The 25,289-nt window shown below is 40.2% G+C and overlaps 1 protein-coding gene across 1 annotated transcript in view; it reads left to right on the top strand.

The window, feature by feature from the left end:
- Positions 1-25,289, top strand: part of LOC136874855 (fibrous sheath CABYR-binding protein) — a 263,606-nt gene that overhangs the window by 13,068 nt on the left and 225,249 nt on the right. The window contains exon 3 of the mRNA XM_068227820.1: positions 23,089-23,166. Coding sequence (XP_068083921.1) covers positions 23,089-23,166 — 78 coding nt within the window. The remainder of the gene's footprint in view (positions 1-23,088; positions 23,167-25,289) is intronic.

The following is a 25,289-nucleotide window of genomic DNA, read 5'->3' as shown; positions in this document are numbered from 1 at the left end:
AAAAGAATTCTTTAAAGTTCAGGGGACAAAGGGGAAATGAATATGAAATGTGCTTCCTTAGGGAATGCTCTTTCTAAATGGATGGTCTTGGATTTGAATCCCAGCATCATTCATAGTACTCCAAAGAGCACATCTCCAGCCATGGACCTTATGCTACTAACTCCAACCAATTTACATTACGAAATCGAGTGTATTCTTGATCCAACCAACAGGCTTCAAAGATATGCATTAATAAGACTACTTAATCCTCTAAATGTGCTTAATCTTTAAACTAATGCAATCACAAAATAAATTTAAAAAATTCCTATTCCAGAACTTTACATCTAAGACATTCCCAAAATGTAAACTACACAATGACTGAACTAATAATTAAAATTGAGAAACAAGGAAATGCCATTTGGTCCTTGTTTCAATGACAGTGAAATCCTGACATTCACCTCCCTGCTCTAGAGAGGGGGCAACGACTGCATATAAAAATAATATTTTATATGCAGGCGGCTAACGAATGAAGGGACCGATTATCTCCCGGTATAAGGAGATCCCCTATACCAAGTGCCAACAGTCTTTTTGAGAGTGGATGAGCGGGTATGGGTAAGGGCACTCTTTTGTCCTGGGGACAAGAAATTGTTCCCAAAGGCGGAGGAACCAGTTTGGTCAAAGGCATCAGGATGCAGAAGGCAATGGGAAACCACTGCATTAAAGATCCTGAGAGATATTCCAATAAATCCACATGGCATGGCTGCAACGTCAAGATCGGAGCTGGCCGTGTGGGTCGTCTACCTCCATTTGGAGACGACGGATTAAGAAGAAGAATTACAAAGATCCCCTCATGATTTCTGCTAAATGTAACTAAATTAACTCACTGAAAAGCTTCCGATACTAAATCCCCTAATAGGATAAATAGACATCCTAATCTAATAATGCTATGCATTCATAATTACTTATAATGGGATCATATACTTATCTGATTAGTGTATTGTGCTTTCCGTTCAAGCCTCAGGAAGGCCCATGCTGAGAGAGCTTAGGACTCCAATGACGGGATCTGATGACTGTTGAACAGATCACCGACTTATTAGATCAGTGATGCATTTGTCACTCTCCACCCAGAGGAGGAAACAACGGAAGAGCTTCAGACATACTTTTGACACCGAGAAGTTTGGCAATGCAGAAATTACTTCAAAATACAGAGAGCTCCTTCATCGGACTTTGCCGAAGGAATATCTTTTCTTTTTTTTTCTAGGGGCTTTACGTCGCGCCGACACAGATAGGTCTTATGACGACGATGGGATAGGAAAGGCCTAGGATTTGGAAGGAAGCGGCTGTGGCCTTAATTAAGCTATAGCCCCAGCATTTGCCTGGTGTGAAAATGGGAAACCACGGAAAACCATTTTCAGGGCTGCCGATAGTGGGATTCGAACCTACTATCTCACGGATGCAAGCTCACAGCCGCGCGCCTCTACGCGCACAGCCAACTCGCCCGGTAGAAGGAATATCAACCTGATGTAACGCAACACTGGGAGAGTCTGAAGACCACTATTCAAGATGTTTGCAAAGAAACAGTAGAATATAAGACCAGAAAACATCAGGACTGGTTTGATGAAAATGATGAAGAAATTGAAGCATTGATCTCAGAGAAGAGAAAAGCCTTGCAAGCATGGCGAAGGGACATGAACTCCCACTCTAAGAGACAAGCCGTAAATATTGCCAAAGCAAATGTCCAAAGAAAAAACCGTGAGCTCAAGAATTCATGGTGGACAGCAAAGGCAAAAGAGTGGGAATATCTAGCAGATAAAGATTCACGACAGTTCTTCCAAGCAACAAAAGCAGTTTATGGTCCCATCACCTTTGGGAGGAATCCTCTTTGGTCCAGCGATAAGAGTATACTTTTAAAAGATCAGCACTCCATCATGAATAGGTGGAATGAGCATTTTGAAGACCTCTTGAACCAGGATTCGATTATTGATAAACAGGTGTATGATATATTAAAACAAGCTCCCATCAATGATGAACTTGGCTCCCCACCAACACTAGATGAAGTTAAGCATGCTGTCAATCAAGCAAAGCGTCACAAAGCCTCTGGTCCTGATGGTATACCAGTGGAAGCTCTCAAAGAAGGTGGTGAGGAACTAGTAAGACACATACATGAACTGATTGTCAAAATTTGGAGCACAGAAGAAATGCCTCCTGATTTCAGAGACAGTCTGGTAGTTCCCATATTTAAGAAAGGGGATCGAACAAACTGCAGTAACTATCGGGGAATATCCTTACTGTCGTGCCTGGGAAAGCTTATTGCTCGAATCTTGGCAAATCGTATTGTACCCCTGGTGGAGAAAATACTTCCAGAGAGTCAGTGTGGCTTCAGGCTTTCTAGAGGAACCACAGATATGATATTCACAGCTCGTCAACTCCAGGAAAAATGTAGAGAACAAAATAGACCTCTTTATATTGCCTTTATTGATCTTACTAAGGCATTTGACAATGTGAACCGAGAAGCTTTGTTGAAAATTTTAGCTCTATATGGCTTTCCGCAGAAATTTATTGCCATTTTGAAATTGCTCTACACTGATATGATGGCAGCTGTCATTGGCAACGGCTCTGTTGGAGAGCCATTCCATATCAATACTGGTGTTAAGCAAGGCTGTGTGATAGCCCCCACTTTGTTTTCCTTGTATGTTGCCACTGTCACGGAACTTGTCAGAGATGATCTCCCTCCAGGAATTCATATAACTTACAGGATGGATGGTAAACTTTTTAATTTGAGCCATTTAAAGGCAGGAACTCGGACATTGTCTGCAGCATTAGTCGAGTTACAGTACGCTGATGATAATGCTGTCGTAGCTCAGACACAAGAAGAGCTTGTGAGAATCCTGAATGCTTTCTCTGCTGCGTACAACAAGATCGGACTCAAACTGAATACCAGCAAAACGCAGATCCTATACCAACCAGTCCCTGGGGAAGGTCAAAGAGATATCAATGTCACAATTGATGGAATGAGCCTCCAAGTTGTAAACACCTTCCTATACCTTGGCAGCACCCTCTCATCAAGCGCAAATATAGATTCAGAAATCCAACACAGAATTAACCGTGCAGGAGCATCCTTTGCTAAGTTACGATCTCGAGTTTTTGACAATCATGATGTCAATATCACAACAAAGAATCTTGTGTACAATTCTGTTGTAGTTCCAACCTTACTCTACGGATCTGAATCCTGGACATGCTACAGTCGACACCTTAAGAAGCTGGAACAGTATCATCAACATTGCTTGAGGAGAATACTGCAAATAACTTGGCAAGACAGGCGCACAAATATCAGCGTTCTTGAAGAGGCACACACCACCAGTATAGAATTGATGGTTTTAAGACGCCAGCTACAATGGACAGGCCACGTAGTTCGCATGCCCAATAATCGCATTCCCAAACAAGTGTTTTACTCTGAGCTATCAGTAGGTAAACGCTGTGTAGGCGGTCAGAGGAAGCGATTTAAAGATGTAATCAAGGCTAACTTGAAGAGATGTAACATTGATGTTGATAACTGGGAGAGCTTAGCGCTTGACCGTTCATCCTGGAGATCACTAGTCCACTACAGCACACTGTCTTTTGAAGAAAACTGCCGACGTACAGCGAATAACAAGAGGCAACGTAGGAAAGAAAAAGAAGTGCTGAGAAGACATAGAAATAACATGACTGCTCCACCTGGGACTACCTGTCATCACTGTGGCAAATTGTGTAACTCCCGCATTGGACTGTATACTCACCTCCGAACACATAGATGAAGAGACATCCTACCTGGAAGACAAACCTACTCGATTACGAGTGTTTGCTATCATCATATATACACTTTGAAGTCACTTCACACCGCACCTGCACAATAATATCAAGACTATTGTCTTGTACAGAGTTTATTTAGGTGTATATATTTCAACGTGGTTTTTAATTTTAAATGGAGATGCTTATTTACTTTACTCTTAATAGTTAATTAGCTCACACTAGATTCCTTTGTTTAGTATGGTTGGCACTGTTTCCTGCACTCGTGACATTCAGATTGGGGTTAATAATCCCTTCTTTACATGTCTAAAAGTATATTTGTATAATTCAGATACTAGCATACAAATATGTCGCGACCCGTTCCTAATTAAATTTTGTAGGTTATGTGAATGATGTTGATACATGAAATATCACTGTAATATTTGTTACAAATGGAACATAGTAATTGATTTTACTCAAATAAGTCTCAAATCGGAGGTTGATTAAGAAATACCGTCGTTACTGGCGAGATATATCTATACGTACTTACGGGCTGTAAAAGGGACTCCATTATGTTGCATCCCGCTGCTCATGCCGTCTTTTGTTTCTTTCTTGAGGTCCAGGGCTGGCACTGATGAATGGGAGTGCTGTTGTTGTTTGAGTCATCAGTCCATAGACTGGTTTGATGCAGCCGCCCATGCCACCCTATCCTGTGCTAACCTTTTCATTTCTACGTAACTATTGCATCCTACATCTGCTCTAATCTGCTTGTCATATTCATACCTTGGTCTAACCCTACCTTCTTACCACCTACACTTCCTTCAAAAACCAACTGAACAAGTCCTGGGTGTCTTAAGATGTGTCCTATCATTCTATCTCTTCTTCTCGTCAAATTTAGCCAAATCGATCTCCTCTCACCAATTCGATTCAGTATCTCTTCATACGTGATTCGATCTCTCCATCTCACCTTCAGCATTCTTCTGTAACACCACATTTCAAAAGCTTCTATTCTCTTTCTTTCTGAGCTAGTTATCGTCCATGTTTCACTTCCATATAATGCCACGCTCCACACGAAAGTCTTCAAAAACATCTTTCTAATTCCGATATCAATGTTTGAAGTGAGCAAATTTCTTTTCTTAAGAAAGCTCTTCCTTGCTTGTGCTAGTCTGCATTTTATGTCCTCCTTACTTCTGCCATCGTTAGTTATTTTACTACCCAAGTAACAATATTCATCTACTTCCTTTAAGACTTCATTTCCTAATCTAATATTTCCTACATCACCTGCCTTCGTTCGACTGCACTCCATTACTTTTGTTTTGGACTTATTTATTTTCATCTTGTACTCCTTACCCAAGACTTCATCCATACCATTCAGCAACTTCTCGAGATCTTCTGCAGTCTCAGATAAAATAACAATATCATCGGCAAATCGCAAGGTTTTGATTTCCTCTCCTTGGACTGTGATTCCCTTTCCAAATTTCTCTTTGATTTCCTTTACTGCCTGTTCTATGTAAACATTGAAAAGGAGTGGGGACAAACTGCAGCCTTGGCTCACTCCTTTCTGGATTGCTGCTTCTTTTTCAAAGCCCTCGATTCTTATCACTACAAACTGATTTTTATACAGATTGTAGATGATTCTTCGTTCTCGGTATCTGATCCCTATCATCTTCAGAATCATAAATAGCTTGGTCCAATCAACATTATCAAATGCCTTTTCTAGATCTACGAATGCCATGTACGTGGGCTTGTCCTTCTTGATTCTATCCTCTAAGATCAGTCGTAAAGTCAGGATTGCTTCACGTGTTCCTACATTTCTTCTGAAGCCAAATTGATCTTCTCCCAACTCAGCTTCAACTTGTTTTTCCATTCTTCTGTAAATAATGTGTGTTAAAATTTTGCAGGCATGAGATACTAAACTAATGGTGCGGTAGTTTTCACACCTGTCAGCACCGGCTTTCTTGGGAATAGGTATAACAACATTCTGCCGAAAATCGGATGGGACTTCTCCTGTCTCATACATCTTGCACACTAAATGAAATAACCTTGCCATGCTGGTTTCTCCTAAGGCAGTCAGTAATTCAGAGGGAATATCATCAATTCCAGGTGCCTTGTTTCTATTTAGGTCACTCACAGCTCTGTCTTCATCAGCATCAACAGCCTCTTCATGTTCCAGAACCAAATTATCTATATCTTTACCTTGATACAACTGTTGGATATGCTCCTGCCATCTTTCTGCTTTGTCTTCTTTCCCTAGAAGTGGCCTTCCATCTGAGCTCTTAATATTCATGCACCTAGATTTCCTTTCTCCAAAGGTTTCCTTGATTTTCCTGTATGCAGCATCTACCTTTCCCAGGACCATACAGCCTTCGACATCCTTGCACTTCTCCTTCAGCCATTCTTCCTTAGCTACCTTGCACTTTCTATCCACTTGATTCTTTAATCGCCTGTATTCTTTTCTGCCCTCTTCATTTCTAGCGTTCTTGTATTTTCGTCGTTCATCAATCAGGTCTAGTATCTCCTGTGTTATCCACTGCTTCTTAGTTGATCTTTTCTTCTTTCCTAACATTTCTTCAGCAGCCCTACTGACTTCATTTTTCATGACTCTCCACTCTTCCTCTATAGTGTTTCCTTCAGCCTTTTCATTTAGCCCTTGTGCAACATGTTCCTTGAAACAATCCCTAACACTCTTTTCATTCAACTTGTCTAGATCCCATCTTTTTGCATTCTTTCCTTTCTTCAATTTCTTCAACTTCAGATGGCATTTCATGACCAACAAGTTGTGGTCAGAGTCCACGTCTGCTCCTGGGAAAATTTTGCAATCCAACACCTGGTTTCTGAATCTCTGCCTAATCATAATGAAGTCTATTTGATACCTTCCAGTGTCTCCAGGTCTCGTCCACGTATACAGCCGTCGTTTGTGGTGTTTGAACCAAGTATTGGCAAGGACTAAATTATGATCAGTGCAGAATTCAACCAGCCAACTTCCTCTTTTGTTCCTTTGTCCCAATCCAAATTCTCCTACTATACTACCTTCTCTTCCTTGGCCTACCACTGCATTCCAGTCTCCCATCACAATTAGATTCTCATCACCTTTTACATATTGTATTAGATCTTCTATCGCCTCATATATTCTTTCAATTTCTTCACCATCCGCTGAACTAGTAGGCATATAGACCTGCACTATTGTGGTGGGCATTGGTTTGGTGTCTTATCTTGACGACGACAATTCTTTCACTATGCTGGTCATAGTAGCTTACCCGCTGCCCTATTTTCTTATTCATCATTAAACCAACACCTGCATTTCCCCTGTTTGATTTTGTGTTGATAATTCGGTAGTCGCCTGACCAAAAATCCTGTTCTTCCTGCCAACGTACTTCGCTTATACCAACTACATCTAACTTTAGCCTATCCATCTCCCTTTTCAGATTCTCTAACCTACCACAACGATTCAAACTTCTAACATTCCACACTCCGACTCGCAGAATGTCAGTATCCATCTTTCTGATGATCCCCCCCTCTCGTGTAGTCCCCACCCAGAGATCCGAATGGGGGACTAGTTTACCTCCGGAATATTTTACCCGGGATACCTCCGGAATATTTTACCCGGGAGGAACCCATCATCAGTACATCATTATCTTTGTCCATATGTCTTGCATTCCACTGCTCGCGCTGTCTTTTGTTTCCTTCTTGAGGTCCAGCGCTGGCACCGATGAATGGGAGTGCTTTGTCTGTGAATATTTTTTTTTTTTTTTTTCCATATGTCCAGCATGGGTATTTTGTTGAAAGAAAAATAGAATGATCCCTGGACCAATACATACATATATATATATTTTTTTTTAAAGGAAAATAGCATGATCCCTGGACCAATAAATCATTTAATGAATCAGTTACGGCACATGAAGTGACAGCCCTTCAAATTACATCGAATTTATATGTTCAGCGCGGGTATTTTGTTGAAAGAAAAATAGCATGATCGTTGCACCAATACATATATAATGTATATATATTGTTTTTGAAAAGAAAATAGTATGACCCCTGGACCAATAAATCATTTAATGAATCAGTTAGGGCACATGAAGTGACAGCCCTTCAAATTACATCGAATGAGAAAATTCAATAAAACGACACCAAAGAACTTCAGTGAGCAAAGACATCAGACACGACAGTGTTAGAAAAAAAAAACACTTACGGAAGCGCTGCAACATAGCAGAAATAATTGTAAGGCAGTAAAGTTTGTAATCTCTAAAATAAAATATTTCCGATTATTTCTTAATCAACCTCCGATTTGAGACTTTATTTGAGTAAAAGCAATTGTTATCTTCCATTTGTGACAAATATTACACCGAGCTCGATAGCTGCAGTCGTTTAAGTGCGGCCAGTATCCAGTATTCGGGAGATAGTAGGTTCGAACCCCACTGTCGGCAGCCCTGAAAATGGTTTTCCGTGGTTTCCCATTTTCACACCAGGCAAATGCTGGGGCTGTACCTTAACTAAGGCCACGGCCGCTTCCTTACCACTCCTAGCCATTTCCTGTCCCATCGTCGCCGTAAGACCTAACTGTGTCGGTGCGACGTAAAACAACTAGCAAAAATAAAATAAAAAATATTACAGTGATATTTCGTGGATCAACATCATTCACTTAACCAATTTTATATATTCAAGCCCAGTATTGATGTATCCATAAAGTTTCATACAAAATGCTGTCAGTTGGTACACTTATTTATTTCACCATAATTCCACATAAACATACTCATAACCTAATCAACTGTTGTCACAAACAAAATACACACTTCATCAAACTGCCATCTTTAACAAATGCCTATCACTAAGCCACACGGAGATTGCAATTTTAAAACTATTGACTGCTTACAAGCATGTCATAACACGTGGTCACAAGTATAGGCTACTCCTGTTAAACCATAACTCCTACTAAACAATAACTCATCGCTGCCATCAAGACCACCTCCTTATAAATGTGCCTGGCCAGGCTGCTAGAAAGATACACATTCTCATAAGTTCTAGAGTGCTTAAGATCCAGATATAATGTACAGAATGTTCTACAGAATTCTCATCTACCCAGTACCATTCTGGATGATACAGTGTGTTTTAAAATTCTGTGTTGGATTACAAATCATATATACCAGGTGGCTCCCAAATGCCGTACTTTCTACTTATAAATACCCCACATGCACAAATGGTGAATGGGATGTAATAATAATAATAATAATAATAATAATAATAATAATAATAATAATAATAATAATGTTATTTGATTTACGTCCCACTGACTACTTTTACGGTCTTCGGTGACCCCGAGGTGCCGGAATTTAGTCTCGCAGGAGTTCTTTTACGTGCCAGTAAATCTACCGACACGAGGCTGACGTATTTGAGCACCTTCAAATACCACAGGACTGAGCCAGGATCGAACCTGCCAAGTTGGGGTCAGAAGGCCAGTGCCTCAACCGTCTGAGCCATTCAGGCCGGCTGAATGGGATGTCTACCAACTGATTTTCACAGGGGAACTACTGTCAGCAGGCAGGTTACATCAGGATATGATGAGATAAGGACCAGCCTGTCGCTCGCAGCCTGTTACTCAGCGCTACCGGTCTAACGCACTCCTTGCATTAGTAAACCTCATTTTCCACCACATAGTTCTAGGCTGGTGTATGGTACAGCCGCAAAAATTTGCTGTCTGCATATCGGCATTGGCTAGTGTGTTCAGCAGTGATGAATACACATACATTATTTTAAGCTGGAAAACCTGGTCAGAATGCAGCCGAAGCTCCAAACAGACGTATGTCTTCTACACACGTATTTCGCCGAACAGTATTAGATTTTGTCTCATACAAGCAACTCTCTTATCGAGTGGAATGTCTACACGTGTATAAATTAACAAGTTATTAGATTTCCTTTTCTGCATCCTTGGCGTGTCTACTATGTAACGGTCACTCACCTAACTACAGCTGCCATCGACTGGAACTCCACTTGTCTCCCTCTACTCGCCGCTATTAACACTCATCTAATCGGCCTTGGACTTTCGCTGCCGCCTCGCCTTGCGTCCATCCTGCTGAACAGCTCACTGCTTTCTGGTTCACCACTGGATTACGTCACCCGCTGCGTCACTGTCTAATGCTTCTCGATGTTTTGTGTGCTTCTTTCTCGAACTTTCTGTGGTGGTATAAATACTTGCCCCACTCACTCGGTCTTCAGTCCAGCGCTGATACCGAGTGAGGTTGGAGGGTCGTTTAAGGAGTTCCCAGTATTCTGCTGGGAAGCTTCACTTCTTTTCTGCTACATTGAGTGAGCAACAGAGTACTTTATTTATTATTACCACCATCATTCTTTATCTAACGGATTTTGAGCTTACCTCCATTGCTATGGCCGGTTTCTTCTTAGTTTGACATGAGTGTTATTTCCCCTCAAAATATGAACTTCAATTAATCGTAATTTCAAGAGTTTGTGAATGATTGAACACGTGGCCTGGACTCAACAACTTTTAATATGAAATGGTCTTGCACTTCGCAACTCGTAGTGCTCAGGCGACTCTCACTGTTGTGATCCCGTCCTTGCCCCTTCCTACTGCCTTCCTTCCCCTATTATTCATTTTTTTGGAAACTGTGTTAATTTTCTCCGAGGCTTGTAGTTTACCATGTCTGCTTGATTTGCCTCACATTTTGTTTGTAAGTGGTCTAGGGATTTTCTTGTGATATACATTATTCACGATGATCATTTCATTTATGTATCATATTACAAAATTCTAAGTTGTGATTTGAGGTTAACTTTCTAGTAGAAAGAATACACTGTTTTGATTAAGCTTTATCATTGTTCTTCTTATTCCTTCCACTGTCCTCCCATTGGTCCCAGCCTTTTTCTCTTTGGATGGCCTGTCAATGAATCTTTATCAATGACTACGTTATCGCTTGTTCTCTACGAATTGCTGTATATCGAAACAAGTTTGATTCCTTCTACACTCCTAATTTGTAACAACTAACAGCAGCGGCGATTATGGGGTGGGGCAAGAATAGACAGTCGCCCAGTCGCACCCTCCCATCCCTACTGTGTGGAGTAAACATTATATTTTTATTCCACTTTAGCCAGCTGGAACTAGGAATAATTTTTTTAAAAAAAACTGTTTGCACAAACCTTGTAATCTTTTCTTTAATTATTAACATAATTATTGATGGAAATATGCACAAAATGCTGTTCATCGCAGCTAACCAATTTGTATAGCACAACGGCAAGTAGTGGAGACTTTGCATGTGCTGTGAGGAAGGGTATTAGGGGTACATTTTTTTTGCCATGGTCGTGGCCACTGAGTTATAATTTACCCGCTTGCCGCATGCATTCATCAGTCTGGCAGTCTCTTTAGTGTCTGTTATTTTCTTTGTGTGTATTCAAATACTAAATGATTTTTAATTGCATAATCATGCCATACTTCTATTTAATTGTACCGGGCGAGGTGGCAGTGGGGTTATGGGCGCGCAGCTGTGAACTTGCAGTCAGGAGATAGTAGTTTTGAATCACACTGTCAGTAGCCCTGAAGATGGTTTTCAGTGGTTTCCAATTATCAAACCAGGCAAGTGATGTGGCTGTACCTTATTTAAGGCCACGGTCGCTTCCTTTCCACGTGTAGCCCTTTCCTGTCTCATCGTTGTTATAAATCCTATCTATGTTGGTTTGATGTAAAGCCAATTGTAAAAAAAATAATTCAGTTGTAATTGTATTTCAATGAGGGATAATACCAACATTCCTTTCACTGGGCTAAATTATTTCTTTGTGTTATGTTATTTATTTAGTAAATGTATTTAACCTGCCCCGTAGTATGTTTGTGAGACCTGGTGAAAATTTTATTATACAGAATTGAATCAAAATCTCAAAAACTATTATTACGAATAATCCACGGGGCAGGTTAATTACATTTACATATAAAATAACATAATACAAATGAAAGAATTTAATCCGGTGAAAGTAAAATTGGTATTCTCTCGTGTTGAAATTACAATTACAATCAAATATATCATTTTTTAAACTGACTTTACGTCGCACCGGCACAGATAAAACTTATGGGGAGGAAGTGGCCGTGGCCTTAATTAAGGTACAGCCCCAGCATTTGCCTGGTATGAAAATGGGAAACCTCAGAAAAACATCTTCAGGGCTGCCGACAGTGGGATTTGAAACCACTATCTCCCGAGTGCAAGTTCACAGCTGCACGCCCGTAACCCACGACCAGCTTGCCTGGTACAATTACATAGAAGTACGGCATGATTATGCAAATAAAAGTCATTTAGTATTTGAATACACACTAAGAAAATAAGTCACTAAAGAGACTACCAGAGTGACGAATGCACGCAGCAAGAGGGGTGAATTATAACTCAGTGCCAACGACCTTGGCAAAAAAATATGTACCCCTACTATCCTTCCTCACAGCACATGCAAAGTCTCCACTACTTGCCGTAGCGCTATACAAATTGGTTAGCCGCGACAAATGGTGTTTTGTGCGTATTTCCGCCAGTAATTATTGTAATGTGTTGGTGAGGTAAATAAATGAGTACAGAACCTGGTAGCGTCCTATTTCTAAGATTTATTAACTAAGCACTACATTACAGATTTACACACGCGCGCACAATTGCCGAGCATACAACTTACACAAGTACACTGTTACACACTTACACGGTTCGTGCGCTCTCTCTTAGTTTCTCATGTTCCATCTACGATGACACACACAGTGAGTCTTCGATTATTTACACTATATTCACTCACTCACTCACACTCGTTAGCGCTGTTACGGTCTGCAGCCTACACATCAGTCTCGCCGCTCGGGATAGTATCTGCTGTTCACTCAAACCATCGAACTCCATTTGCAGTCTGCACACATCGGCACCCAGTGTTCCCTTCGTGCTGCTCCAGAATACCCAAGGTTCTTCTCCAGCAGCCGGCCCCAAGAGACTCACACACACGACATCAGGAAAACAGGAACGAGTCCTCGGCTCCAACAGACAGATACTCCATCAGGCTGACACCTCACCCCAGGCTGCACTCTTTGCTAACTCACACGAGTAAACTCAATCTCACTCTCACTAACTCACTGCAGGCAAGTAACTCCTCTCTAATACAGCTGCGCCGACTCTTCTAGAACAGTCCGGATGCTTGATGTATCCAGGAACCTTGTGAGATGGAAGACTCCAGATTAATCTTTGAACAATTTCCATTGTCCCCTGTTGCGGGACCGTGGATGGAGGCGAGAGGGGCCGGCCTAGCACTTAAGTGTTGCTTGTGATTGGCACGGTCGAGTGTAAGGGGGTGGACCGATACGGTGACGAGCCCGGCCCATAGCAAGTTGGCATGGCGGATGCTATAACAATTACAATAAGTTAATAATTAAAGAAAATAAATGAAGGAATTAACAGATAAGATAACAAGGTTTGTATAAACACTTTTTAAAAATAATTCCTAGTTCCAGCTGGCTAAAGTGGAATAAAAATGTAATGTTCACTCTACAAAGTGTGGGGGGGAGGGGGGAGGGGTGTGACTGTCCTTCCTCATCCACCCGATAATCGCTGCTACTGTTTGTAGACACGCCAAAAATGCGGTAAAGGAAATCTAATAACTTATTAATTTATACACTCGATAAAAGAATTGATTGTATGAAACAAAAACTAATACTGTTCTGCAAAATTTGTGTGTAGAAGGCAAATGTCTGTTTGGAGCTTCTGTTGCATTCTGACCAGGTTGTCCAGTTTAAAATAATGTGTGTTTATTCATTAGTCATTGTCGATATGCAGACAGCAAATATAGTGCGGCTGTACCATACACCAGCCTAGAAGTATGTTTACTAATGCAAGGGGTGCATTAGAGCAGTGGCGCTGAGTAACATGCTGTGAGCGACAGGCTTGTTCTTATCAGTTCATATTCTGACGTAACCTGCCCACTGGCAGTAGTTCGCCTGTGAAAATCAGTTGGTAGATATCCCATTCATCATTTGTGCATGCAGGACATTTATAAGTAGAAAGTACGGCGTACGAGAGCCACCTGATACAGGTAATAATAAATTATATACAGGTTCTTACATTAACTAAATTCATATAAATATCTATATACAACTAATGTATCATGACATAACCTCACAAATAATAATACTAATAAGTGGATGTACATCACAAGTTGTTGTAATAATAATAATAATAATAATAATAATAATAATAATAATAATAATAATAACCCGTGTGGGGATTTACCGGTTACCTCCATCGGGTGCGTCCCATTGGAATTGGGGAAGCTCGCTGGCTCTGCCGCCAGCAGAGACAGAGGGTAGTAGGGAAATAAAATACCACCATGAAAAGAAAACTGGTCCCTTGCCAGGGTTACGGCGAAGACTGGTAAATGACCAGAAGCCAGAAAACATCTTGAGGCAACCTCTAGGGCTAACAACCCTAGTTGTAAAAGGATGGGTACCCGTCCAAAGCAAAGTCAAGTTAAAAAGCATGATGGCACAACATTTCAAGAAACATACCCCAGGGGGTAATACTTCGGATAAATCACCCGTCGTGAATGCCACGGCACACGAGTCTCGTTCGGATTCTGGGGGAGACTCGACATCATGCAAGAGACGAGTCGGAGCATCTCGGTGTACCCCGAAGAGTCAAAAACTCGGGCCAAAATCTAAAACCTTTCTAGCAACTTTCAACATAAATTCACTTACACAAACTGGCAAGCTGAAAACCCTCACCAAAGCTGTTCACGAAAATCAGATATCCATAATGGCCCTACAGGAAACAAGGTACCCAGATGAAGAGATTTTTGAATCCGAAGGCTACTGATTTTTCAAGAGCAAAGCGCAAAGAGGAATCCTCAATGGAGCTGTGATGCTTGGAACCGCGTTTGCTGTTAGAACCAAGATCCTTAAATCGGTTAAAAATTTTGAACCTGTGAATGACAGATTGTCTATACTCACAATTAAATGCGCGAACAAAACCTACGCCCTAGTTAACGCACATGCTCCTACAAACGATAAGAACAAGCCTGATCCAGACGAAGTTGATAATTTCTGGGACCTACTGGATGAAAAATTAAACAAAATCCCCAAACATCATGTCAAGCTTCTTTTGGGTGACTTCAATGCCCAACTAGGTCATGAACAGAAGTACAAGAAAGTTATAGGAAATTACCCTGCTCACAAAAGAACCAATCCAAACGGCAAAAGGCTGGTGTCCATTTGCGAAAATCACAACCTGCAGGTCATATCGACCCACTTTCGCCATCTACCCAGAAAGCAAATGACTCTCCCGTCCAAGCTCTCGGAGAGTTCCAAATTGATCACGTTGCAATCTCCAGGAGAAACAGCCCTGAGATTATGAATGTCAAGGTAAAGAAAGGCATCAATGTGGCCTCAGATCATTATATGTCTCTTATCAAATTCAAACCAATTCCCGCAAACACAAGGAAGACAACCAAACAGATCACACGCTTCGACAACGATAAATTTCGGCAAAGGATCGAGGAGTTCCAGGAGCAGGCTAGACCAAATGACTGTGACTTTAACAAAAGTCTCCTTGTTGAGGCTGCCAAAGACGTTGCAGAAATCAAGAGAAGCAAAAAGCATGCCTGGTGGAATGGTACCTGCGAATCAGTCCTCCAAGAAAGACTCAATGCATGGAAACAGTACTACTCTACGAAATCAGAAAATGATTGGGAAACCTACAAAACCCAACGTGCCCAAGCAGCTGGGGTGTTCAGAACTGAGAAACGTAAATAAGAAAAATCTCTCATTGAAAAGAAAGAACAAAACATTAGGAAGAATGAAAGCAGAGAGTACTACAGAGCCTTCAAACGCAAACTCACTGGCTATATACCACCATCTCTATGCTTTGAGTGAAAAGACAGCACACTGGCGATGTCAAATGAAGAAAATTGCAGCATTCTGGCAGATTACTTCAAGAATTGACTTAATTGCTCTAAACCGCAAAGCTCCATTGAGACCAAGGAACCCTTACTCAGGTACCCAGATTCCAGACCACCTGACAGAGATGAAATCAAGCGCCACATTGCCCATCTCAAAAATAACAAAGCACCGGGTGAAGACTCAGTAGTAGCAGAACTATGGAAATATGCCCCAGAGGAATCACTTGATATCTTGCAAAAGCAAATAGAAGAAATTTGGAACAAGGAATCCCTACCCGAAGATTGGAAAATAGCTTTGATCCATCCACTACACATAAAAGGCAGCATGAAGAACATCAACAACTACAGCGGAATATCTTTGCTACCCGTGACTTACAAAATTCAATCACTTGCTATCCTGGAGCGTTTGGAAGCACAAGTCGAACATCAAATAGGTGAATACCAAGAAGGGTTCAGAAAAGGTCGCTCAACAGCTGAACAGATCCAAAATCTCAAAACGATCATCAGATATTGTACACTAAGGTCCAAGTAGTATGTGTCTGTCTTTGTGGACTTTAAGAAAGCGTACGACTCCATTGACCAGGAAGTCCTGCTAAACATCTTAAATGAATTTGGAGTTGATTTGAAACTGCTGGCATTAATTAGAGCCACCCTGACGATACAAAATCCAAGGTGAAGTTCCACGGATGTCTCTCGCATTCCTTTGACATCAAAACAGGAGTCCGACAAGGTGATGGGCTATCCCCGATACTCTTCAACTGTGTTCTTGAAAAGATCATCAGAACCTGGTGGGTGAGATTACAGGAAACCAACTACAGTCCATTGAGAATAGGAACCAAATCCAAGGGGATCGCAACAGACTGCTTAGCATTTGCTGATGATATTGCTGTTCTCTCAAACAACATAGAAACCGCTAGAGCTCAAGTTGAAATTTTAAAGGAAATTGCCGAACAAACTGGTTTGCAGATATCGTTTGAGAAAACAGAAGTAATGACTAACATCAAAGAGGCTCCACCAAAACACCATACAAAATACGGGGACATCACCCGAGTAAACAAATTCAAATACCTGGGTGAGATCATCATGAAAAATGGACTGGACAAAGAAGCACTTCAGGAGCAAGTACGCAAACTGGAAATAGCCTACCAAATATCCCGCACAATCTACAACAAAAATAATGCCTTTCCCAAAACACCAAGATACGTCACTATGAAACAGTTCTGAAGCCAGCAGTTCTATATGCAGCCGAAACCCTGTCTCTAAATGCCAACAAAGGACTCCTTGAAGAACTGGAGAAAAGAGAACGCAAAATTGTGAGAGGAATCTTGGGATCAAAGTACAGAAATGGAATCCATCAAAAGAGATCCAACAAGGAAGTCTACAGCAAAATAGAGAAAATTACCGACACAATCAGAAAAAGACGGGCACGATTTTACGGTCATCTGAAAAGAATGGACGGAAGAAAGTTAACTACAGAAATTTTTCACTTTTTTGATTCAAACCCCAAAACCACAATTCCCTGGTTTAGAAATACCAAAGAAGACCTGCAAATGCTACATATCTCAGCTGATAACGCCCTTAACAGAGATCTCTTCCACAAGAAAATATTGACGAACGGGTTAAACCGAGACGAGCAACCGAAGAAAAGACACAGTGCCCCTTGGACAGAGGAGCGTAAACAGGCCCACTCACAAAGAATGAGGGAAATTTGGGTTCTAAAGAAGGCCAAGTTCAGTGTCAAATGCAACAAGACTTAACGTGGTCCTTGATGGCCGCAGCGAATTATATAATAATAATAATAATAATAATAATAATAATAATAATAATAATAATAATAATAATAATAATAATAATATTCGAGCTCTATACTTGCATTATTTGCCCATGGGTGAGAGAATATTGTTTTCAAGTTATATCAGTTTATCACACTTGCATCAGTATTTCCACATATTGTTTCATTTGCCATTACACAAAGAAACTGACTTTTGCTGTGGGTGACATGGAGATAGCACTATGACTCTTCCAAAACTGAACTGGGGTGCACGTTTGTCTGTCCTATTTATTAAGTCTGGCACAAGATGGCTGATCCTAGGAACCCCCGAGAGAGGATATCATTCTATTTCATTGATATCATAAATATCAGTTAGGCAGTGCATTCAAGAGGTAGCTAAAATAATCTCATTGTATGTAGAAATGAATTCAATTATATATTTTCATGCAATTGTCCAAAGCATCATCCCTGCATTTGCAGCAATCAGGGGAACTCCCTTACAGGCATCTGGAACAGATACCATGTGCTGACACATCCTTTATGTGATAGTATCACAACTGCGTAATTTACATTACTCGAGAATATATAGCGCATCTCTTCTGGTCAATTTTTCTTCTAAATTCTGAAGATGCATATAGTGGCATTTGTTGTGCTAATTACAGTGTAAATTGAGTTGAAAAATTTAATTTAACATAACCTTTTCGTCATGCTGGGCTTGCTGGCCTTAGAAAATTTCTGTGCAGGGTGTTGGCTCTCTGCGATTTTCACTCCCCATTGTATTATCATGTGGTACGCGTTGAGACCTGCTTTCTTCTGTTCCTGTTGCACAATTATCTTCATCTCACATGCTCAGAAATTTCCATGATATCAATCCACATGTGTCCCCCTCTCATATCCATGCACGAAATAAAGAACATGTTGATTTAAATTTTAAATATATGAGCCTGGATCACTAATTCATAGTTCTGATATGGCACATCATGATCTTCCATTCTACCTGGATCGCAGTGTGTCAGGGGACTGATTCTTAGCACATTTCGCAAACATATCCTACACATGCTCTATTGGGATTAGGTCAGGACTACGAGCAGGCCACACCGTGCGCTAAATTCCGACTTCATCCAGGTACTCCCGTTCACAAACGGCAACGTATGGGCGAATACTGTCATGCTTTAGGATAAAGTTCTCGCCGATGACCGGTGCAAAAGACCACATGATCCACTAAAATCTCCTCGATATATCGGTGCGCTGTCAGACTTACATTCCCAACAAACACAAGCTTCATGCTCTCATCAGTGGTAATCCCAACCTAGACCAGCACAAAGCTTCCACTGAACGGTATTCTTGCAGAGAAAGTGCAGGGTGGATAACATTCCTCAGAACTTCTCCATACTCTCTCCTTTCCATCTGGTGCCCTCAAACAGAAACTAGATTCATTTGCACTGAGCCCCACTGCTCCACAGTCCAGTTTCAATGGGCGTTGGTGAATTGCATCTGAGAGGCACGGTGCTCATGTGTAAGCAGAGATCCTGTGGCCTCTTGAACTTTAAATCTGGTTGATACAACCTCCTTCTTACAGTCCTTTCGCTGATGTTTGTGCTCCGTATTTGCCACAAATGATTTCTGGCCTCCACTGCTGTGGGGTGTCAATCATGAAGAATTTGCATTACGAGAAAGTGATCATCGCGCTCTGTAGTGCTTCTCGTATGACCAGAGCTGGGCTTCCTGGTGTAAATATTGTCCCCTATGTACTTTTTAACAGTTCTATAAACGTTAGAACAAGACATGCCATAATGTCTGTTACATAGGATATACTGCGCCCATCCTCCACTAATGCTACGGTGGTTGCTGTGTTTTCAGGTGAAAGAGCCATTAAGAGCTGACTTAGAAGTGAGACTATGTGTTGTAGAGAAGCGGCATGAGAATTCACAGCAACTTATTATAGTGTATTTATGGACTCAGTATAGTGAATACCTAGCCTTCAAAAGAAGGTGAAGGAATTTGGCATGTCAGCAGCGAGCTCATACTTCATACACAACGTTGGTAAATGAAGCATGTTTGAATACATTACATTTTTACTAGAACAATTTACGAACTTTATCGTAAGCATCGTAATACAAGTTCTTCATGGTAAGTTTTTACATCATACATTCATGACGGAATCTCTTTTCTTAGATATCCGAGGGTTTTAAACCCATTAATATTTATATCTCTTTCTTTCCAGACCTTGTCTTTTAAGCCACAAATATGCTGGTCATGCAGCGCTGGTCTTTGCCATATGACAGGCGGTCTTATAAGGCTTCAGGTTTCTTCTACCAAAATAGCTCTATTTGAAAGAAAATTCCTTACAAATTAAAGTTTTTAAATGTCCTGATGTGGATTTATTACCAATCCTTTTCCGAGGCCAGAATTTTGATCTCCCCAGTCAACACACTGAAACTACCAGATTCCAACAATGCTTGCAACATTTTCAAGTAAGGTTGTTCGTACACTATCTGATCAAAAGAGACACCCGCAAAAATATACGTTTTTCATCTTAGGTGCCTTGTGCTGCCACCTACTACCAGGTACTCCATATCAGCAACCTCAGTAGTCATTAGACATCGTGAGAGAGCAGAATGGGACGCTCCACGGAACTTACGGACTTCGAACGTGGTCAGGTGATTGGGTGTCACTTGTGTCAGAAGTCTGTACGTGAGATTTCCATACTCCTAAACATCCCTGGGTCCACTGTTTCTGATGTGATAGTGAAGTGGAAATGTGAAGGTACACGTACAGCATGAACAGCATGAAGGCATACAGGCCAACATCGTCTGTTGACTGACAGAGACCGCCGACAGTTGGAGAGGGTCGTCAAGTGTAATAGGCAAGCATCTATTCAGACCATCACACAGGAATTCCAAACTGCATCAGGATCCACTCCAAGTACTATGACAGTTCGGCGGGAGGTGAGAAAACTTGGATTTCATGGTTGAGCAGCTGCCCATAAGCCACACGTCATGCAGGTCAATGCCAAACGACGCCTCGCTTGGTGTAAGGAGAATAAACATTGGATGATTGAACAGTGGAAAAACAGTGTGCAGAGTGATGAATCACATTATACAATGTGGCAATCCGATGGCAGGGTGTGGGTATGGCAAATGCCCGATTAACGTCATCTGCCAGCGTGTGTAGTGCCAGCAGTAACATTCGGAGGTGGTGGTGCTATGGTGTGGTCATGCTTTTCATGGAGGGGGCTTGCACCCCTTGTTGTTTTGTGTGAGACTATCACAGCACAGGCCTACATTGATGTTTTAAGCACCTTCTTGCTTCCCACTGTTGAAGAGGACTTCGGGCATGGCGATTGCATCTTTGAACACGATCAAGCACCTGTTCATAATGCACGGCCTGTGGCGGAGTGGTTACACTACAATAACATCCCTGTAATGGACTGGTCTGCACAGAGTCCCGACCTGAATCCTATCGAACACCTTTGGGGTTTTTTGGAACGCCAACTTCGTGCCAGGCCTTACCGACTGACATCGCTATGTCTCCTCAGTGCAGCATTCCATGAAGAATAGGCTGCCATTCCCTAAACAACCTTCCAGCACCTGATTGAATGTATGCCTGTGAGAGTGGCAGCTGTCATCAAGGCTAAGGGTGGGCCAATACCATATTGAATTCCAGCATTACCGATGGAGGGCGCCACGAACTTGTATGTTATGTTCAGCCAGGTGTCCGGATACTTTTGATCACGTAGTGTATTTAACTTTGCAGAAAGATTGTTTGAAATAAGTATTAAACTACCTCATTGAATACGTGTATATTTTTTCTCCAATATTTTCTCAACAGTTCATGAAGTAACTTCCATTTGAAATACGTACAGCAACAATGGACAATGTATTCCATACGTATGGCAGGCTTGTCATATTTCAAGTTATATTTGATTTTTAACATTGAAGACAACAAAGTTTTTGCAAGAAGTGAGGTCAATTTGTGTTAATAATGTACATATATTTATATCTTTTACATTTCTCAAATAGTCCTTAAAAAGGCATTGGGTTCTTGCATTTTTTTCAATTTCTGATATGTGAGTATTGTAATCTATCTCAGGATTTTATGGCTGATGAAGTCTCAAATAGAGATGAAACATGTCCCTAAATATATTTAATATGTTTTTTAATTAGATAGTTTTCACTTGTAAAGTGGGGTGTATTGATTGGGTGGACCAAAACCTAACATTGTTTTCTTAGTTTCTTTTACATTACATTTTCTCAAGAAGTACTTTCCAATTTTTAAAATAATCACAATGCTGAATTTTTAATCTTTGTAAGTTTAAGGTTAGGTATAGAAAACTGTGTAGTTCCATTTTTAAAAGAGACCTTTGTTACCATTTCTGAAAGTGAAAACAGAATGTCAATATATTTAATGGTTCACGAGTTATTTGAAGTGGGCATCTTAGCTGAATAGCTCTGTATACTGTAACAGGTGAATGATTTGGCTAGCTTGTCACTGATTTGTCGGCAGGCTGCATGTGAGACTTCTGAGACAAAATATCTCATTCATGTGGTTCAAATTCCACATAAAATTTTAGATCGTCTTGCATACAATATGTCAGCAGTCGTGTAAACCCCACCACACTGTTTGCCTGCTTCTTACATAATTATTTATTCCTGAGCTTGCCTATTCTTACATTTTGCATAGCTGACCTTAGAAACTACATATTCAGGCAGTTTGCTTGCCAGTATTTATTACACAGGAATAACACACACTATTTAGATCTCATAGGTCTTCCTTATCTCCAACTGAGCTTTGCATTAGTTGGAAGAAAATGGGCCCAATTTGTTATATAGTTCTGAACTCTTCTGGTCTTTATATAACACTTCCAAGTCATTTGAAACTTCCCATATATTCGTTCTTCTCTTTTTGTAAGATTAGGTTATGCTCATTTTTATTACATTCTAACAACTAAATTGTACTCGTCAAACTTGGAGCTTCACGATAAATCATCAAAAGAAAAGAGGACAGGAACACAGGTTTACAAGGATGCTCTTACCTAACTTTCTATCTTTGATGATTTAGGTATTTGTACATTTATTTCTCAACATTGGGTTCCGTAGTTCAAATCCCGGTCACTCCACGTGAGATTTATGTAGGACAAAGTGGAGGTGGGACAGGTTTTTCTCCAGATACAACAGTTTTCCCCATCATCTTTCATTCCAGCAACACTCTCTAGTATAATTCATTTCATCTGTCAGTCATTAATCATTGCCCCAGAGGAGTCCGACAGGCTTTGGCAGCCAGCACAAATCCTATCCTTGCCGCTAGATGGGGGCATTATTCATTCCATTCCTGACCCAGTCGAATGACTAGAAATAGGCTGTGGAATATCAAGATCATCATCATCATCATCATCATCATCATCATCATCATCACCAACCATCTGCAGTTGTATATGCAGGCCTGCTGTATGTCATACGGTATGGTATAATAAACATTGCAGATTATTTCTTTTACTTTTCATCGGTATACTTCTGTTGTATGATTGAAAGCTGTTCCAAATTGTATCCTTTTGATTTCTATGTCAGGTCTGAAATTCTGAGTTAAATCTCCAATAAAAAAATGCCAATTCTTATATCACATCTTGAATTCTCTGTCAATTCTCCATTAAAAATATATTTGGTAACATTTTTCAGCCTTCGTATGAGTCGAGATCTATAACATCGGATCCGAGCTGTAGTATTCTATGTTGGGCTGAGACACCGGTCGATGAGGTAAGTGTTTACCTTCCATTATTTCATTATACACATAGGGGCCAATGACCTAGCTGTTAGACCCCTTTAAATAACAATCATCATCATCATCATTATCATCATCATAAATATATGCAAACTGAGTCCAGCATTTTTAGCCTTAAATATTTACATAAAATTTTGGTTATCATTAGCGAACATAATAGGTCATTCTTGATATGTCTTTATTATGAAAAACAAAATTTAAAAAAATACATTTGTCCATAAATGAAGGAACATTCTATGCAAAATTTTCTACATTTACAATTCTATCTCAACTGCTTTAATACTTTGCAATTTAAAAAAATACCTCTTGTGCACAAATGAAAGAACTTTCCATGCATAAATTTCTATATGTTACAATTTTTAAAATCTTCATGAAATTTCTGAATGTGAAGATAAATCAGAGATGGCCTGTTCTAGGATTACTTTGTTAGGTATCTTTCATATAGTGTAATTTTAATATTCATCATCTGGAAGAATAATCTAGCTAAGACATTTTATTGCTAACTCTCCTCATTTCATTCATGATGTGAGCATTTGCTGTTATTTTATCAACAGCTTTTGTGGGTATTTCTCATTAGACATAGTAAATAGTATTTTCCTCTTGTGCCGTTGTGGTATGTCTTTAATAATACTATAGGTCAATACTCATCAGAGGCATGTACTTATCCAACCTAGATCTGTATATCTTGTCACACTTATTGATAACTAGTAGCATATGTACCCGTTCTTCAAACAGGAATTGGTAATAAACTTCACGATTCCTTCATGAATTTATGCAAAGTTACATCCCTGTATTCAAACATTTAATACGGTACAATAAACTGATGTTCTACAAAAGCACATGATAGTGAATATGAAGTACGAGTAATAAAACTGAACAAAATGAAGGCAGAATAAGGATGATAACGGAGTTTATTGAACGGAACAATTCCTGGTCTGAAGTTTGCATAATTCTCCATAGTTCTTGGTTACATACTGTTATTCATCTCAAACCGGGAGTGGTGCTATGGCTGAAGACTCATGAAACCAATCGTTGACAATGACCTCTCACTTTATCTGCTGTATCGAAGAGAGTAAAATGGCTCTTTACTTAAACCATGTAACCCACCTTGAAATGAAATGAAAGTTTAGTTGTGTATATTTTGTGGAAGTGCAAAATCACGGTTTTGGCTTTGTATAAAGCCCCAGCAACTTCAGGTATTTAGAAAAAATATTGGCCCTAAAACCTACCCAAGGATACGTGGAGTCTAAATGTGAAGTTTGGTAGAAATATATCTAGCCGTTTTCAAGTTGAACTCAAAACAAACAGACACCAAAGCCAAAATATATGCAGATGGTCATTATTACACTGGAAACGAATAACTGAACGAAAAGTTTGCCAAAATAGTCAATTACAGACACACGGTCATTACGATTTCATTTTCATAGATAAGGAATCTGCTCCATGTACAACACATTTTCAGCTATGTCCACTGGACTTAGCCTGTAAAACAATCGATTAATGATATCTCCGTTATTAATAATCCTATCAGAAAAGTGCACATGAGAAAAACGTTTTTAAAAAAATGGATTTCCATCGAGGTAGATCAATTCCCACACAGGTCGGTCTGGTATATTTTGTGGGAGAATAAAATCACTGTTTCGGTTTCTTGTAAACCCCCAGTCCGCTCCGGGAATTTGAAATGCTATGGACCTTAAAACCTACCTTTGGACACGGGATGCTAAATATGAAGTTTTGTTAAAATATTTTCAGTAGTTTTGCAGTTATAAAAAAATATGGTTTATACACACCCGCTTTTAGGCTAAGTCCACTCGAACTTAGACTGAAGAACGGTCTGTTAATTATATTCCCTTAGTAATCCTCGTACCAAAATGATGTACATGAGTGAGGAAAAAAGTTTTAGAAATTGAATTCCATTAAAGCAGATAGATTTCCATTAAGTTTGGTTGTGAATATTTTGTGGGAGTGCAAAATCATGGTTTCGGTTTCACATAAACCCCCAGTCATTTCAGGGATTTAGAAACAATATTAGACTTATAACCTGCCCAAGGACAGGTGGAATCTAAACATGGAGTTTGGTAGAAATATATCCAGTAGT

Source organism: Anabrus simplex, chromosome 5 (genome assembly GCF_040414725.1).
Source record: "Anabrus simplex isolate iqAnaSimp1 chromosome 5, ASM4041472v1, whole genome shotgun sequence".
NCBI lineage: Eukaryota > Metazoa > Arthropoda > Insecta > Orthoptera > Tettigoniidae > Anabrus > Anabrus simplex.
Note: the sequence above shows the minus strand (reverse complement) of the source record. Positions and strands in the feature narration are given on the sequence as shown.